Source organism: Pelodiscus sinensis, chromosome 6, assembly GCF_052426305.1.
Source record: "Pelodiscus sinensis isolate ZL-2025 chromosome 6, ASM5242630v1, whole genome shotgun sequence".
Classification (NCBI taxonomy): domain Eukaryota; kingdom Metazoa; phylum Chordata; order Testudines; family Trionychidae; genus Pelodiscus; species Pelodiscus sinensis.
In genome coordinates this window covers 37,351,102-37,366,787 of record NC_143057.1, presented here as the reverse complement: position 1 = coordinate 37,366,787, position 15,686 = coordinate 37,351,102, and the positions used below count along the sequence as shown (strand labels likewise).

General features: G+C 38.6%; 1 protein-coding gene across 2 annotated transcripts in view; it reads left to right on the top strand.

Moving 5' to 3' along the window:
- The window catches only part of PRUNE2 (prune homolog 2 with BCH domain), a 75,775-nt gene extending 62,163 nt beyond the window's left edge, over window positions 1–13,612 (top strand). The window contains exons 9-13 of one of the 2 annotated variants that reach the window (XM_006122482.5): window positions 114–212; window positions 2,275–2,310; window positions 2,856–2,894; window positions 5,476–5,523; window positions 9,912–13,612. In XM_006122482.5, coding sequence (XP_006122544.3) covers window positions 114–212; window positions 2,275–2,310; window positions 2,856–2,894; window positions 5,476–5,523; window positions 9,912–9,945 — 256 coding nt within the window. In that variant the 3' untranslated portion in view covers window positions 9,946–13,612. The remainder of the gene's footprint in view (window positions 1–113; window positions 213–2,274; window positions 2,311–2,855; window positions 2,895–5,475; window positions 5,524–9,911) is intronic. The other variant, XM_089779241.1, reaches the window with a different exon arrangement.
- Window positions 13,613–15,686: the final 2,074 nt, after the last annotated feature.

The window sequence follows — 15,686 nt, the reverse complement described above, 5'->3', positions numbered from 1 at the left end:
AGATTTTTTTTAATTTTTTAAAAAATTAAAAATGTTCCACTTTACCTACATTTTCTTGTGTGTGAGATTGTGAAGGGGGCAAATGAAATAGTCTGTGGATTTCTGTGTTTCAGTTCAAAATTCAGCAGCAAGATCCAGTATGTTGGTACATTGGCAGAACTCAGTGAGTTAATTCCAATGGAATATGTACACATACCAGAGAGTATTATCAAGTAAGTGAAGCATACTAAGAAAAAATCTAAGCAAGGTATTGTTATTTATCAGCTAGAACTGTAGCAGGATTTTGCTTCTAAATCTGATTTTCGCATGGAGTGACATGATTGTTTATGATGTTTGGAGAGAGAGGTTGCAAAAGTCTATACGGGAATTAGGAAACTTTTATTAAGAATTATTAAGAATCAGGCACTAATTCAAATATGTAAGCAAGAGAGAGCCAATTTCAGTTTTGCCTGGTTCCACAAAAATTCCATCCCAAACTGCAGAAGCAGCAAAACATTCACTACATTAAAGAGAGAGAGAGAGAGATATTATCTAATCAGAACAATTTCTTCATTCACTAATCATAACCTGAAGGCAGATCAGGAAAGTTTAATCCATTCATGAGTATCATCACATTTTGAATGATTGCTCTGCGGTTAAGTCTTACTATGCTTTTTTACCTTAATTGTTCTGTACTTAACACTGAAGCAATAATTCAAAGATACACAATTGATAAGACCACTGTCATTTGTACAATGGAATCCCTGGGGCTCACCTAGTACTTTTGCCAATGATTTGACAAACAATAACTCGTGAGCAAGACTAAAAGATAATGGGAAACAGCAGTTACCCTTGTAAAGGTTATGTTACTTTCATAAATAGTAGTGCGCCAATCAAGGAAATACCTTTCCTGGCTGGAGTTATGTGTGACACCTCTTGACAAAAGGTTCTTCATAGTCTTCCCTATGTGAAGATTTATTTTGCAAAGAAGGGGTCTTAGCACATTTCCTTTGTCTTGTTCAAACCTGGGTATGCCCAAACTAAGAGGTCTGGTTCAAACTAACGCGTCCCAGCATGCACTTCCTGGTTCAAATCAGCTGTGATTTGAACTAGCGCGCCGGCGAGATCATGCTAATGAAGCGCTGGCTATTTAATCCCCACTTCATTGACTATTTTGAATGACTGCATTTGCATCCCTAGTTCGAACTAGGGTGCAAGTGTAGACATACCCATACAGAAGAAAAAATATAATGCATGCCAAAAATAATGTAACTTTGCAACAATGATCTATAAGGAAACTATGATAGATTTCCAAGTTTTTTAATCTTAGTAAAATTTCATCCTCTCCCTCATTTTCTGTTCTACAGTAGATGCCAATCTGAAACGAGTATCAGTGTTGTCCTATATCTCACAAGCTATTCAGTTTAGCTGTCAGAGATGCATATAAAAATGCCTCAATCTGCAGGAAATGAGATGTTTTGCGACATGTGAGTTCTTCAGATTCAGTAGCTCTGAAGGGCATGGTGATACTGGTAATGACAGTGTAGTACCATTAAGGAGAGGGGTTCTGGGGAGAATGGTGAAACACAGATAGTGGATGTTTCATTATTTGTTCGACTACTTTGCTGGTAAGGTAAATGTGTTGATGAGGAGAAATTATAGTGCTCAGCTGGCAGTTTTTCCAACTGAAAAGTTGAAATGGAGTGATGTCCCAGACGTGCAAATGCTATCTACAGATGTCTGCCACCCTTTCTTTCCTTTCTCCTTCTGTACATCTTTGTTGTCCCTCCATTCTTGATCTTTTTTAGGATCATTGCCATTCCCCGTCTCTCTCCTTCTCCCTGCCTACATCTTCGGTACACGTTTCTGTACCTGTACAATGAATCTGAGAAGCTAGGAGATGTGTCTGAGGATATATACTGCTGCCAGCAGGAAGAAGATTAGCACAGCACAGAGTGCTCCAATATGCCTCTTCCTTGCCTGTCATGAGGAATCCTGCTCTGATTAAAAGAATTATTGTAGTGGAGAGTGTAACAGTTAGCATTCTGCAATGCAGGGTTTATTCCTTAACTAACAGCAAGTCTGTTGGACCTATGGGAAAAAAGAAGGATTCTTGTCAGTTTTTTTCTTGTTTTGTTTTTAATCACGAGGTATTTAGAATAGATTAAGTTGCATTGGGGTTTGGTTTGATTTGGTTTTCACTGAGGACAGTGAAATAAAGTTTGCTCATTTTTCTACTTGCATATTATTTGAATTTATAGATTTTCCCCCCTTCATTCACTTTTATCTTGTAAGGTATGATGAAGAGAAGTGGTTTAAGAGAAGAATGAGGTAAAACTCTTGCTCTGCAGCTCATGCTAATGTCCATAATGGATTGAACATTTGTGAACCAGCCTTTCACACGTAGGTGACCTCAACAGCTAATTGAGAGAGGTCTCCTGTTCATTTGCTTGTATGTAATTTGCTGTTTTACTTCCCCCTTCGAGCTGTTGAGATCAGCCTCCTTTTGCAATTAAAACCTACTAACCTGGAAAAATCCTTGACTTGGCTGAGGCTGCAGCTAATTTGATTGTATCCAATATAAAGATTGAATGTCCTCAGCTTCATAAGCAAGCATGCCTTAAAACCCTGCTACTTTTATGTGGCTGCCTCCAGATGAACTCAACAAGGAGCTAGAGTAAAAATGGGGAAAAGCTGAACAAGAAGAAATGATACACTATTGAACAGAAGACTGTTAGGAACAGTGCAGAAAATTGAGTGAATATTTTAGAAGCATGTACCTTATTTGTTCTTTGCTCTGCTATTGCTCTGCTGCTCTCTTATGCTCTGGTTGCTTCTTTGTTTCTTCTCTACAACAATAACTTTTACTCATGCAGACTGGATGAAGAGCTGAGGGAAGCATCAGAAACAGCTAAGTAAGACAGTTTTTGGCTAGCTGCTGGCATTACGTTCACCTGGTGTACAGGAATGAACTGGATTTTATGTTTTTCGCTGCAACCAGATTATCAGTGCTTAATTTGGAGTCCCGGCATCTTTAGGCTTGGCAAGCCATAGCTCCAAAACCACAGGACTTACTACAGCAGTTATGAATGTAAAACAATTACTTAAGCCCCGGTATCTAATTACTTGAGCCCTTTCATTACAAATTAAGCACTGCAAATCATAATCTGAATTACCATATATGGATGCCACATTTGAGAACCCACTTCCTCCTCTCTCACAAGGTTTTGCTATTGACTTCAAAAAGTGCCTGATTAGCAAGGATCCTAATTTTCCATGATAAAACGCCCAAAATTCTGCAATAAATACTCCTTTAAAAATCTGTGTTTTTTCACAATTGAAATGCACTGCTGGAGTTTAGTTTCCCTAGCCACGATACATACAGGTATCAACTGAACACAATGTGTTATTGATACAATGGAATCCTGTTTATATAATCTTTTGGGGACCAGTGTCTGGCCCAGGAGGCAGGACTCTGACTGTCAGTCGCAGTTTGGTGAATATGAAGAGCCAGATATTGGAGGTTCAGAATAACAGGGCTCTACTGTATATAGGTTTAATTTTTTAAAAATGTAAAAGCTAAAGATGCTCTGTAAAAATGCAAATTCCTTGTTTTTCCAAGGCAAACTGATTTCTAAGATCCCTGCTGATCAGTCCTTTAGAGTCCCTTAAATACTCCACTTATCTCACTCATTAGATGACTTATTCCATGTATAGTATCCAATGTGGACAGGTTGCTAAAACAAAAAATGTTACACTGATTTACTGGTTTAAGCTGGGCTACAATGTAGCCCAAGTGCCAGATGGGTTGGCTGACATACATTCAACTGGGTGCACAGTAAATGAGTGGTGTAGCTGGGGATAAGGCCCTTCTATCCTTCTGGTTCCCATATCTTTACAATGAGCCTATGACTCACTCAGACAGTATGGAAGAAAAGCACTGTAGAAATGCCTAGATAGAGGCACACAACACTTCACTTTTACCAGATTATGAGTGACGAGAGTGGATCCTATGATGACAAATCTTTGAAATGTGGCCAGTTCCAGATTTTAGCTGGGGTAAAGCAATTTTTCAGTGTTCTGGGGCAAATGAGTTTTGAATCAACTGCATGAGCTGTAAACAGCACAACCGTAAAATACAGTCCTAGTTTTCCATTTCAGATTTACGACTATAGATACGCTCAATGCTGACATTTCTGAAGAAGTAAAAATATATCAATGACATTAATTCACATTGTCCTTTGGTGATCCAACTGTTATTCTGGTGCTATTCCAAAAGAGAGATTCTAATGTATTCTATTTTACAGAGCATTTTTTTCATTTGAACATTACTCGTAGGCTGCATCTAGACTGGCAAGTTTTTCTGCAAAAGCGGCTGACGATCTAATGTAAGATTGTCAGTGTTCTTGCACAAATACTATGATGCTCCCGCTCAGGGATAAGCCCTCTTGTGAAAATGGCAATCGGGGCTTTCTTGCGCAAAACCGCGCCTAGATTGGCACGGACGCTTTTCCCCAAAAAGTGCTTTTGCACAAAAGCATCCATGCCAATCTAGATGCGCTTTTGCGGAAATACTTTTCCATTAGAAGTATTTCCGCAAAATCATGCCAGTCTAGACGCATAAGGTCTCTGGAGGAGGGAGTTACATCTGGAGTGCTATATGACTTCTTTCCCTACTGTTTTGGAACCAGCCACTATTTTTTTAAGATTCTCTTCAGTCTCCCCCTTTGGCTTTATGCAGTCTCTTTTTTCATCCATGCAGATTTGTGTCTCTTGTATGGGTTCCTGGTGCCTCCTCATTTGGGGTCAGACATCCCATCAAAATCTTTTGAGAATTCAGCCTTTATTGCCACTAAAGAGAAGGGCAGCATGTAAAAATCCAAAATACTTGTATTCACCCTATATACACAAGCTGTTAATCCTGGAGAAACTTGACTGGCTGAGTGGCTGTTGCCAACATTCACATTTAATCTCCCTTGTAAACAACAAATAGCTGGCATTTTGGGGCATGTGACAGGCATTTACGCAGGCACCCAAAAATAGAGATGGAAAAAGAATATGGTGGGAAATGGGACAGCGTCCAATCTATTCAAATATATCAGGATACCTGCAAAAGGAAACTGCATGGGAGAAAATAATCTCCTATATGTAGGTTGCAAATTATGGCACTGCGGGCAGAATAGAGCACGTGGGGGCATTATTGTTTGATGTGCAAAGGCAGGTGTACAGGTGTAGTACATGTTTCATCCACATTCCGATATGTTTAAGGAAATAGTCATAAAAAGTCTCCTCTGAGGAAAATCAGTGTCATATTACACACACACACACACACACACACACGAACTGTTGCATTCATGTAAATATTGTTCAATGTTTTTGCCCAATCACCAGCATTCATGACCATTGATTATATCCAAAAGTACAATTCCATATTTTAGGAGAGAGAGAAAAACACAGAGAAAATATTTACTGCTGTCTATTTTCTCTTGAACCCAGAACTAGCTGCCTCTCAAATGAGCCGGAAATGACTTCTATGGAGCAGGAGTAAGAATTCACAACTAATAACAATTATATTGTAATGTTGTATTATGACTGTGCAGTTTGACTCAGAGGGCTGGGTAAGCTTCATGTAGTTTTTGCAGAACTAAATACCTTTCAATTTTCTTTTTGAAAACCTAATCCAGGATTTACAAACAAAAAAACATGGTGTTTCATTGTGGCACTCAAGATGATTGAATTGTACATTTTTACAGTGCAGTGGAAAGTGCTTACTTGCCCTTGCAAGTCCTGTTTTAGTAGCAGTCTGTGAAGGGCAAAAGGTTCCACAGAGCTGCTGTGTGCCCTACCTGCAGAGAAGGCCACCCAGCCACTGCACTAGCAATGTGTTACAATGCAGGACCGAGGAAAGCCCTAGCACAGTTTAATACCTTCCTCAAAGCACTGGGAAGAACAGGGTGGAAGTTGGGACACTGAGGGTCACACTATCTCCTTTAGACTGCTCCAAGGGCAGCATAACAGCATGCTGCACAGGACTTAGAGTGAATTATAATATCCTGTCTTGTCTATAACGAGTGGGAAAGGCGCCAAAACAGAAAAATAATGAAACTTTTCAGTACTGTCACTGTTCCTTTTTATTTAGAGGTATACTTTTTTTTTGGGGTGGGGGGAGGAATAGAGATTTTACCCATAAATTAACCGCTTGCGCCATGAAAGAATTACCATTTTTGTTGGCATTTCATTTAAAATTTTCACAGATTCATTTTGGGCACCTTCATGGTCCCAAAATGTTGCTCGTCAATGATGTTTTGCAATGTTTCTTTGTGAAAACCTATCTTCATTGAAAAAAAGGTCTACATTTTAAAAGGTTTTCTCTCATTTTTTTAAATTACAATCAAGGAAATGAACACTTTTTTTAAAATTAAAAAAATGCAAAATACACTTATTAAAAATTTAGCGTAGATATGTTTAACACTTGGTACAGTTATATTGACTTACAGTAACTATCAGCCACTGAACTATTTACCCTATCATTGCTTTCACCATTTCACTTTGGACTAATTATACAAAATACCATATCAAAATACTCTATTCTTGTCTCATACGTTAGAGACAAAAATATGTCTCTTATGTACAAAATAGCATTCCTTGGGCATTATTTTCTAAGTCAGGAACCAATATAAATTCTTTTCTGTTACTAGCCTGATTATAAATATGCAAGCAGATAGGACTCTGACTTCCCATGGAAAACTGATATGTGGAAGAGTAAGAATAAAACATTTAATACAGTTGCTTTTCAGAATAAAACTATACTTTAAACAGTTTCAAAGTCATTTCTGGTATCTGTAGCAAAATCAAAAATGGACTCCTGGCCTGCAGGCCTCTCCCACTATTAAAACACACACATCTTCCTAGACACAGGATACCTAGTTAAGAGTGTGCTGCACAGTGCTCCAGGGGGTATTTAAAGGGCCCAGAACTCCAGCTGTCACTTTGGCAGGCCCTACTTGGACTTTGTCTGCACTACCAGTTCGTTGGTAAAGCTTTGTCAGCCATAGATGTAAAAACCACACCCCTGACCAAGATAAGTTTCACTGGCAAAAGTGCTGGTGTGGACAGTGCTGTGTCATCGGGACTTTCCTACAGACATCGCTAAAGACCCTCATTGGGTGTGGGTTAATCATGCTGACAGGACAGCTCATACCTTCCAGAAAAGAGTGGCTACATAGAAGACTTTACAGTGGTGCCAATAGACTAGTACAGCTAGCTGTGCCACTCTCAGGGCTGTAGTGCAGATATAGCCTCAGAGCTCTCTGAAAAAAGTGTGTCAAAACAGATTTTTAAAATAATCATGATTTCTTTTTGGTCTTATTTGGTTTGGCAAAAGGAAAAAAAAAAACCTTTGTGACTTCACCAATATTTCTGTTTTCCACAAAATCAAAAAACTGTTCTTGCCACAAAAACGATGCAGTTCATCAGTGAGGACAGAGAATTTGCATTGGGACTAACTGAACACTTGCTATTTCTCATGCCAAAGAAATGTGTGTCCATTTTCCAAAAATGGAAAAAATTCACTCTTGCAAACATTTTCAGAAATCAGTTTTTCACCCATAAATGGACTCTCATTGACATTGATAGTTTTGCACAAATGTGGGCAATATTTAAAACAAAATACATAAAAAACAAATGTCGTCTGCTGAAACTTTTCTGGAGTCTGCCCAGCCCTTAGCGTGTGTGTGAAATTTCATTTGGAAGACTTGTCTGGTGGTGTGCGCTCATGTTTTCTGTTTGGTGATCTGAATGACAACTTTTTTGTTCTTTAAACAAAATATTTGGTACGCTGAAACAGTTTGCATGTTTTAAAATCAATTCTGATCTTTTGAGAACATGAATATACAGTAGGCCTCCAGGACAGCTTTATAGCAGCTTTATATTCTACAAAGAAAAATAGTGATCTAATGTGATGGCAGTGCCTTAATCTAAAGAATAACAAAACTAAGGCGTAGATTCTTCAGAGGCATAATGGGGAGATTGTTACAGGTAGTAGAAACAGCATCATTTACAAGCAGGTGTGTTGGTGATTGCTGGGTGCCCTGAATTTCTTCTCCATTTGCAATGACAGAGGGGAGCAAAGCTTTGTAAAGATATGTACAAAGATATGTAAAGAACAAGCCAGAGCTTCATGGGATACTTCACATATCCAAAATCTACGGAGCAAGCTTCCTAAGGAACATTGTTGGTCCAGGGTCCCACAGGTTTGGCAGAAAGCTCATTCAGGGGGTAAGAGGGCAGTTTGGATATTGGAAACTTCAGCTCTCCATGGACGGTCCTCCAGCGACCCAACAGAATTCTCCTGCCATACAGGAGTCAGTGGCAGTACAAGCATCCTTTCTAGATTTTCTGTGCCTGCCTTTCAGAGGAAGAAATGTTCCCAAAGGGTCTAGCCAAAGGCAGCAGTGGAAAGCATGGCAGTGGGAAGTCTGTCCTGCGGGATGGCTGGGGCACTATGGAATATATTATACTTTTCCCATGGATCCATCAAATTTGCAGGCTGCATCCCTGCAATTAACCTTGCTGTATTTTGTTATATTTATGGGAAAAGGCACATAAAAATACAGTAGAAAACATGCAGTTTAGCACGGAGAAAACACTGGCCTTTTACAAATATTGACATTTGGGAATAACCACCAGTCTAGTGATTGCTCTTTTTTCATGGCTGACAGTTCCATAAATAATGTCTGTCTATTATTCCTTTAAGGAATCTAGGCTTTCTGCTTAAAAATAATGTAATCATTTCCATTTATAAGCATATCATTAACTCCATATAGTATCTCTCGGATTTCAGTAATCAGCTTGCTCAAGCAAATGGATGAGTTTCCCATCTGTGCTAGCCAGGGATATTTTGTGTTTGTATTGCAGGTTTATTTTCAATTCAAGTAAATACATTCACATGCTTCTTTATGATGAATGGAAAAAATGTGCTTCTGGAGATATCATCCTTAATGAAGCCATTGTGTAGCCAGTTCTCCCCCCTCCCACCACATAGGGTTCAATTCTACTCCTACTGGAATCAAAGAGAATTTGGCAAAGGATAACAAAGGGAGCAGCATCGGACCTTTAAATTTTCCATTTTAATTAGCAGTAAGTTAGGGCCCAAAGGGACTATACAAAGACTATTACACTGGAGTACTCAAGTCAGTGAGTGCTCAACACACAGCAAGGCTTTGTCTACACTTAAACTGAAAGGCCTGGTCTTTGCTACTTTAGAAGGACTAAGTAAGATACTCAACTCCAGCTATGTAAATTACATAGCTGGAGTTGTGATAGAAATGTAGCTGTGTTAGTCTGGGGAAGTGGGTCTGGCCCACGAAAGCTCATCATCTAATAAACCATCTTGTTAGTCTTTAAAGTGCTACATTGTCCTGCACATAGCTGGAGTTGAGTTTCTTACTTAGCCTTTCTGATATAAATTACATAGCTGGAGTTGAGTATCTTACGTAGCCCTCTGATGTACATTACATAGCTGGAGTCGACATATTTTACATCGTGTCTCTTTGCCATCCACACAACAGGAAACTGGCAGGAGTACTGGCACCAATGGGGGCACCACTTGAGTTCAATCCAGCGGGTCTGTACTACAGCCACTAAATCGAAGCCTGGAAGATCGACCATGGCAGCATTGATCTTCCGTGTAGTGTAGATGTGCCCAAAGTGTGGCCATGACACAAGCACGGGGAAAGAAGTCTCTCCATGCTCTATGTAAACCTTCTGTGAGGGGAGTAGCTAACAGTGCACGGAGAGTTTTTTCCCCACACCCTTGAGCCAGAAAGTTTTAGCACTATAAAGTGCCAGTGTAGACTTGGATCAGGACTGGAAAAGGAAGTGTCAATGTATTGCATAAAACTAAATTATGGTTTTGTTTTGTTTATTTTAAGACTTGACATGACTCCACAAAAAGAAAAATCATAACTTCCTGGCACTTAGAGAAGAGGGTTTGCATCTCCCTGACACAGAAGGCCATGGAGGAAGAGGCAGTTTGGTTCATTTCCTTTTGTTTTATGGATTAGTTTGGTATTACTCAGAATTTTTGAAGAAACTAAGGGCCCAATCCTGTTGCCATAGCGACTGCAGGCTTTGGCTCTCACTTTGTAGATGATCTTCAGAGGTGTTGTTTGCCGTAAGATAATCGATTTAATTTAGCATCATTTTATGTAACTGTATATTTTTAATTTAAAAGTATCTTTAGATTTAACCAACAACGTGCCTCATGGGTAATTCAGTGAAACCCTCACAAGGTAGTAGTTTTGTTTTATCTTTAGTAGTTTAACATTTACTTCTAGCTTAAGGAAAGTGGTATTATTCCAATAAACACCATTAGCTTGTTTCACAGATTAGCTAGAACACTACTGTTTAAAATACTTCTAGATATGGTTCATATTTTTCTCTGTGTAGATAGCTCTTGCTGTCTGTGAAACGCTTCTTGTTCAAGTTGTGCAACAGATAACATTACATAATCATTTGCTTAGAGAGAACCCTATTTTTTTTAAATAAATATGTGAGACATTAAAGGGATTTATCAGAAAAAAATAACTAATTGAAATTAATTTTATTTTACTAATTGAGTTCAGTGTCTTTATTTTTTTTAATATCAATTTTTTAAACACAGTAATTCATCATCTAAATCAGTGGTTCTCATCCAAGGGTCCAGGATTCCATGAGGGGTCATGAGTAGGTTTCAGGATGTCTGCCAAGCAGAGCCAGCATTAGATTTACTGGAGCCCAGACAGAAAGCCAACTCCCTCCTACGCATGCAGAAAGCCAAATCCCTCCTACGTATCCACCAGGAACTGAAGCTGAAGTCTGAGCAACTTAGCTTCATGGGACCTCCTGTGATATGGGGCCCCAGGCAGTTATTCAGAAAATAGTTGTTGGGGCACAAGGTGGCCATGGAGTTTTTAATTGGACATTGGGAATGGGAGGGGGGGTTCCGCAAGAAGGTTGAGAGCCCCTTCTCTAAATGATTATCAAATGCCCTAACAGTGTTGGAGTTTGTTTTTGTTTTTAAAGCAAACTCAGTGCATCTAAAACTGTTTCCAAGCTGTGATTATTCAAAATGGTGCCATTGGCTGAAGTAATACAGGCTGATCATTCCATGTTTGTATTAACATTGAGGATTTTTTAAGGTGATGGATAAAATATACAAATCCATAGCTTGGTGTTACGATCATTAAATGCTTACATTGAAATATTATGAGAGTGTATTTTATATCAGTAAAATAATGATTAAAATGCAGTTTGAATTATGTAGCAAGATTACTCACAAGAATAGAAAAAAAAACCCCAAAAGTAACATTTATTCGTAGCTGCTTTACCACATTTTAATATGTAAGACAGTACAATATGACCATGTGCAAAACGTGGGAAATAATGGGTGTGATGGTTGTGGGTAAATGTTGATTTTTCTAATGGTGACCACTGTATTTTCATAACAGAAAGTAAGTTGATAAACTTCATTCTACTTGTCTTCTTCAAACAAAGGAGTCTGGTAGCAAATATATAGTTCTTTGAGATGCTATGGGAAACAGTTTGGAATAAATAAGATTCACCACTACGGATACATCTACACTATAACACTATTTTGAAATAACTAGTGCTATCCTGAAATAACTTAGTCCATGTCTACACAGCAGGCAGTTATTTCAAAAGCGTGTCAAAATACTGTCAAGCTGGAAGACTTCTTACTCTAACTCCTGTAACCCTTATTGTACGAGGAATACAGGAAGTCAGAGGAAGAGTGCTCTATTTTGAAATAAGTGCTGTGTAGCTATTTTGAAATAAGATATGCAATTGACGTAGCTCAATGTGCATAGCTTATTTCAAATTAAGCCCTGCAGTGTGGACATACCCCAAGAGTCAGTGTTGTGCACCGAAATTACAGCTGTATTGATTTGTAGGCAGCAAATCTAGATGCTTTGTTTATCTCAACTTAGATGTGTATTAATTGTTAGCATCCTGTATTACTAAATAACAAAAGAGAATAACTAGACAGAGGGAGCAAACAGATTTGGTAGGGTTGCCAACTTTCTGACCAAATAACATCGAACAACTGTGCCCCACCCATTCTCTGAGATCTCATGCTGCTCATTCCATCCCCCTCTCTCTGTCTCTTACTCTCTCCCACCTTCACTGACTCACTCATTTTCACTGGGTTGGGAAGGGCTGGAAAAAAGAGGAAGAACGGCTCTTGCACAAGAGGGGTTTTTGCGCAAAAACGAGCTGTGTAGACAACTCCTTTTTGCGCAAAAGCCTCCTGCGCAAAAACGGCCTCTAATGAACTATGCAAATGAAGCACAGCAATATGCTAATCCACTCTTCATTTGCATAGGCTTTTGCGCAAGGAGGATGCAATGTAGATATAGCCACGGTATGCCCATTTGTTCATCTACACTGATATAGCTTACGGGTGAGATGGACAAGAAATTGCCAAAATCTGACTTACATACTGACAAGCAAACTGAAATGTCATCACATTCATACTTCTTCATCTGTCCTGCCAATATCCGTTAAAATATTAATATTTTATGTACTTGCTACGAAATCCTGTGAATGTTCACAGGGAAAGAGATCTTATTAGGTGCTGATTATCATCAATTTGTATTAATTTCCAGTGACAAGACCAAAATTAGTATCTGGTAATTTACCCCATCTTCCAGATATTCAAGTCCTGGCTTTGATATGGCTTACAAAGGTAATGCCACTTAAAATACTGGAGATAAACATTTACTTAGAAATTAATATTTGTGTTAGTTTTCATATACTAATAACTTGTTCTGGATATTAATTACTAAAAATGCATATCAGCATGAGTTCATATCATCTGAAGACTGGTACCTGGAATGAGATTAATATTATATTCTGGGGAGCAGGAATGTTCATAGAGATAGAACTTCACTCTTCAGCAGGCCTCAACACAAATCTGATGCACCTATTTTCAGAACCCAAGTGAGGCTTAAGTGGCACATAGTCCTTGCACTGACTCTCTGCATAGGAGGTGAATTTTACTCTAAAGGCACTTTTATGGGAAAGGATTTGATCATCAGGAGCAGACTAATTTGATAACGGCATCTGGTGATGGAAAGGGCACATTTAAACCAAATGTCATGTTAAAAAATGCAGGACTATCAAAATGATGCTGTAAAAAATCAATATGGTTTTTTGGTTATCTTTGCGCATTAAAATATATTTTAAATAGATTAATGTTCTGATATAGCAACATTATACTAACCATTATATACAATAGCTAACCAAAAGTCAGTTATTTGATCAAAGAGGAATATTGTATTAGAATTGCACAAATGTAATCTTTTATATACAGATTTTTTTTCCCTACCAGGTATCAGAGTGCTTGGAGCAAGAAATAAATTAGCTTATTTGTTTTATTAAAAAAAACTATGCTTACTAAAATGTAGACTTAAGCAATACAAGAATATGTAATATCACTATGTACAATATGGATGTATGATTCAGAAATAAAAAGCTGTGATCCAGCATTAAAAGTGCCTTGTTTCAGCACTGCTCCAAGTTTTTTTGTAGTTTCCAATGTTACAAATTAATCTGATAGCTCTGACGCTTTCCCTCCAGCATTCACTATAGTCCATGAAAGCACTAGTGAGCTGACTCATATTATTGTAAGTCATTACAAATAGTTTACCTCTCCCCACTTCCTTTTCTTCCTCTATTCACCTCATTTTTCCCACCAATCATTTGCAAAATATTCAAGTTTGGGTTAACTAAAATTTCAGGTGCTCAGCCCACTCTCTTCCCAGGTGCATCTAGATCATTGTTGCACGGAAACCGATAACATTTATTCTCACGATTTGGCCTGGAAAGAAAACAGGCATCTCTCTGCTAAAGTCTTCATTTGCTATTGCCCCAGGAGACAGACAGGGGAGCACAGAAGGTAAAGAAATTGTCAACGAAGGCCCCCTTTTATCTAAAATACTAAATACTAAAATGTAACCAAAATATAGCAGCCCTTGGGGAATACAGTTATGCTTTAGGGTTTCCTTTGTTTTTGATGGTCCCGCTGTAGAATCTTAATTCCTGCTAGTATATAAATACTTTGTTTTCAATTAATTATTATTGAGATGTTCTAATTATTGACCAGCTATATACTAAGTGTTGTAGAGAGAACCCAGAAATAGTTTCCAAAGTAACACACTCTACAAATACTTCAAAATGTATAATGAGTGTTTATAATTGATAGCACGTGTGTATTGGTAGTTATAAAGGTATCAGAATGCTATTCTTTTTCTTTTCTTCTTCTCAACATCTAATATTTGACTCTCTCATAATTTTGCTAGTGTCAGGCCACTCACTGATGGATTTTGGGTCTCTGGACACTAGTGCAGTGATAATAATGGAGAACCAGAAGATGCCAGAGAGAGGAAGAGCAGAATCCTGATTATCAGGTTAATTAGCAGGAGATTTGATCAGAGTAGAACGGGTAGAAAACTATTAATTTTTATTAAGTCAGGCTATGCAGACATTTTGGCTGTGTCTAGACTGTGTCTAGACTGGCAAGTTTTTCCGCAAAAGCACTTGCTTTTGCGGAAAAACTTGCCAGCTGTCTACACTGGCTGCTTGAATTTCCGCAAGAACACTGACAATCTCATGTAAGAAATCAGTGCTTCTTGCAGAAATACTATGCTGCTCCCATTCGGGCAAAAGTCCTTTTGCACAAAAGCTTTTGCGCAAAAGGGCCAGTGTAGACAGCTCAGATTTGTTTTGCGCAAAAAAGCCCCGATCACGAAAATGGCGATCGGGGCTTTTTTGCGCAAAAGTGCATCTAGATTGGCACGGACGCTTTTCCGCAAAAAGTACTTTTGCAGAAAAGTGTCCGTGCCAATCTAGACGCTCTTTTCCGCAAATGCTTTTAACAGAAAACTTCTCCGTTAAAAGCATTTGCGGAAAATCATGCCAGTCTAGACGTAGCCTCAGTGTGCTGCTCAAACAGCTCAGATATTTGGGATTTTTCCCCCCTCTAAAACCTGAGGTGAATCTATTGTGAAATTTGTTACATTTGTTAAAATGTGAACACCATCTATTCTCGTTCCTTCAGAAGTTGAAAAAGCATGTTTTCCTTCACCACAATCTTTTCTTCGAAAGGATGCTTCTTGTGAATTCAATGTCCCATTCAATGTCAGAAAATAAAACCTGGTTGTTGAAAACTAGATATATCATGAGTACAGTGGATTTAACATTGCCATACTCTCTCCCTGACTGCATTCATTTTCTGCTCCCATGCCATTTATATTCCAGTTTTTTCATTCTTTGATGCAGTGACAGAAAACATTGAGCGGTGAATTTATTTCTGTGATGGACAAAGACTCTGACCTATGCTACACCTTCTAAGTCAGGAGCTAAGCAAGCTTAGGCTACGTCTACACTGGCAGCTTCTTGCGCAAGAAAAGCCGTTCTTCCGCAAAAACTTGCCGGCTGTCTACACTGCACGAGCATTCTTCCAAAGTAAATTTACAGTACAACGTTGTAAAACAGGGCTTCTTCCAGAAGAGTTATTCCTTTCCCCATGGCTGTCTAGACTGCAAGCCTCTTTCGAAAGAGGCTCTTTCGAAAGATACTTTCGAAAGAGCCTCTTTCAAAAGAGCGCGTCTAGACTGCACGCGGAATTTCGAAAAAGCAAGCCGCTT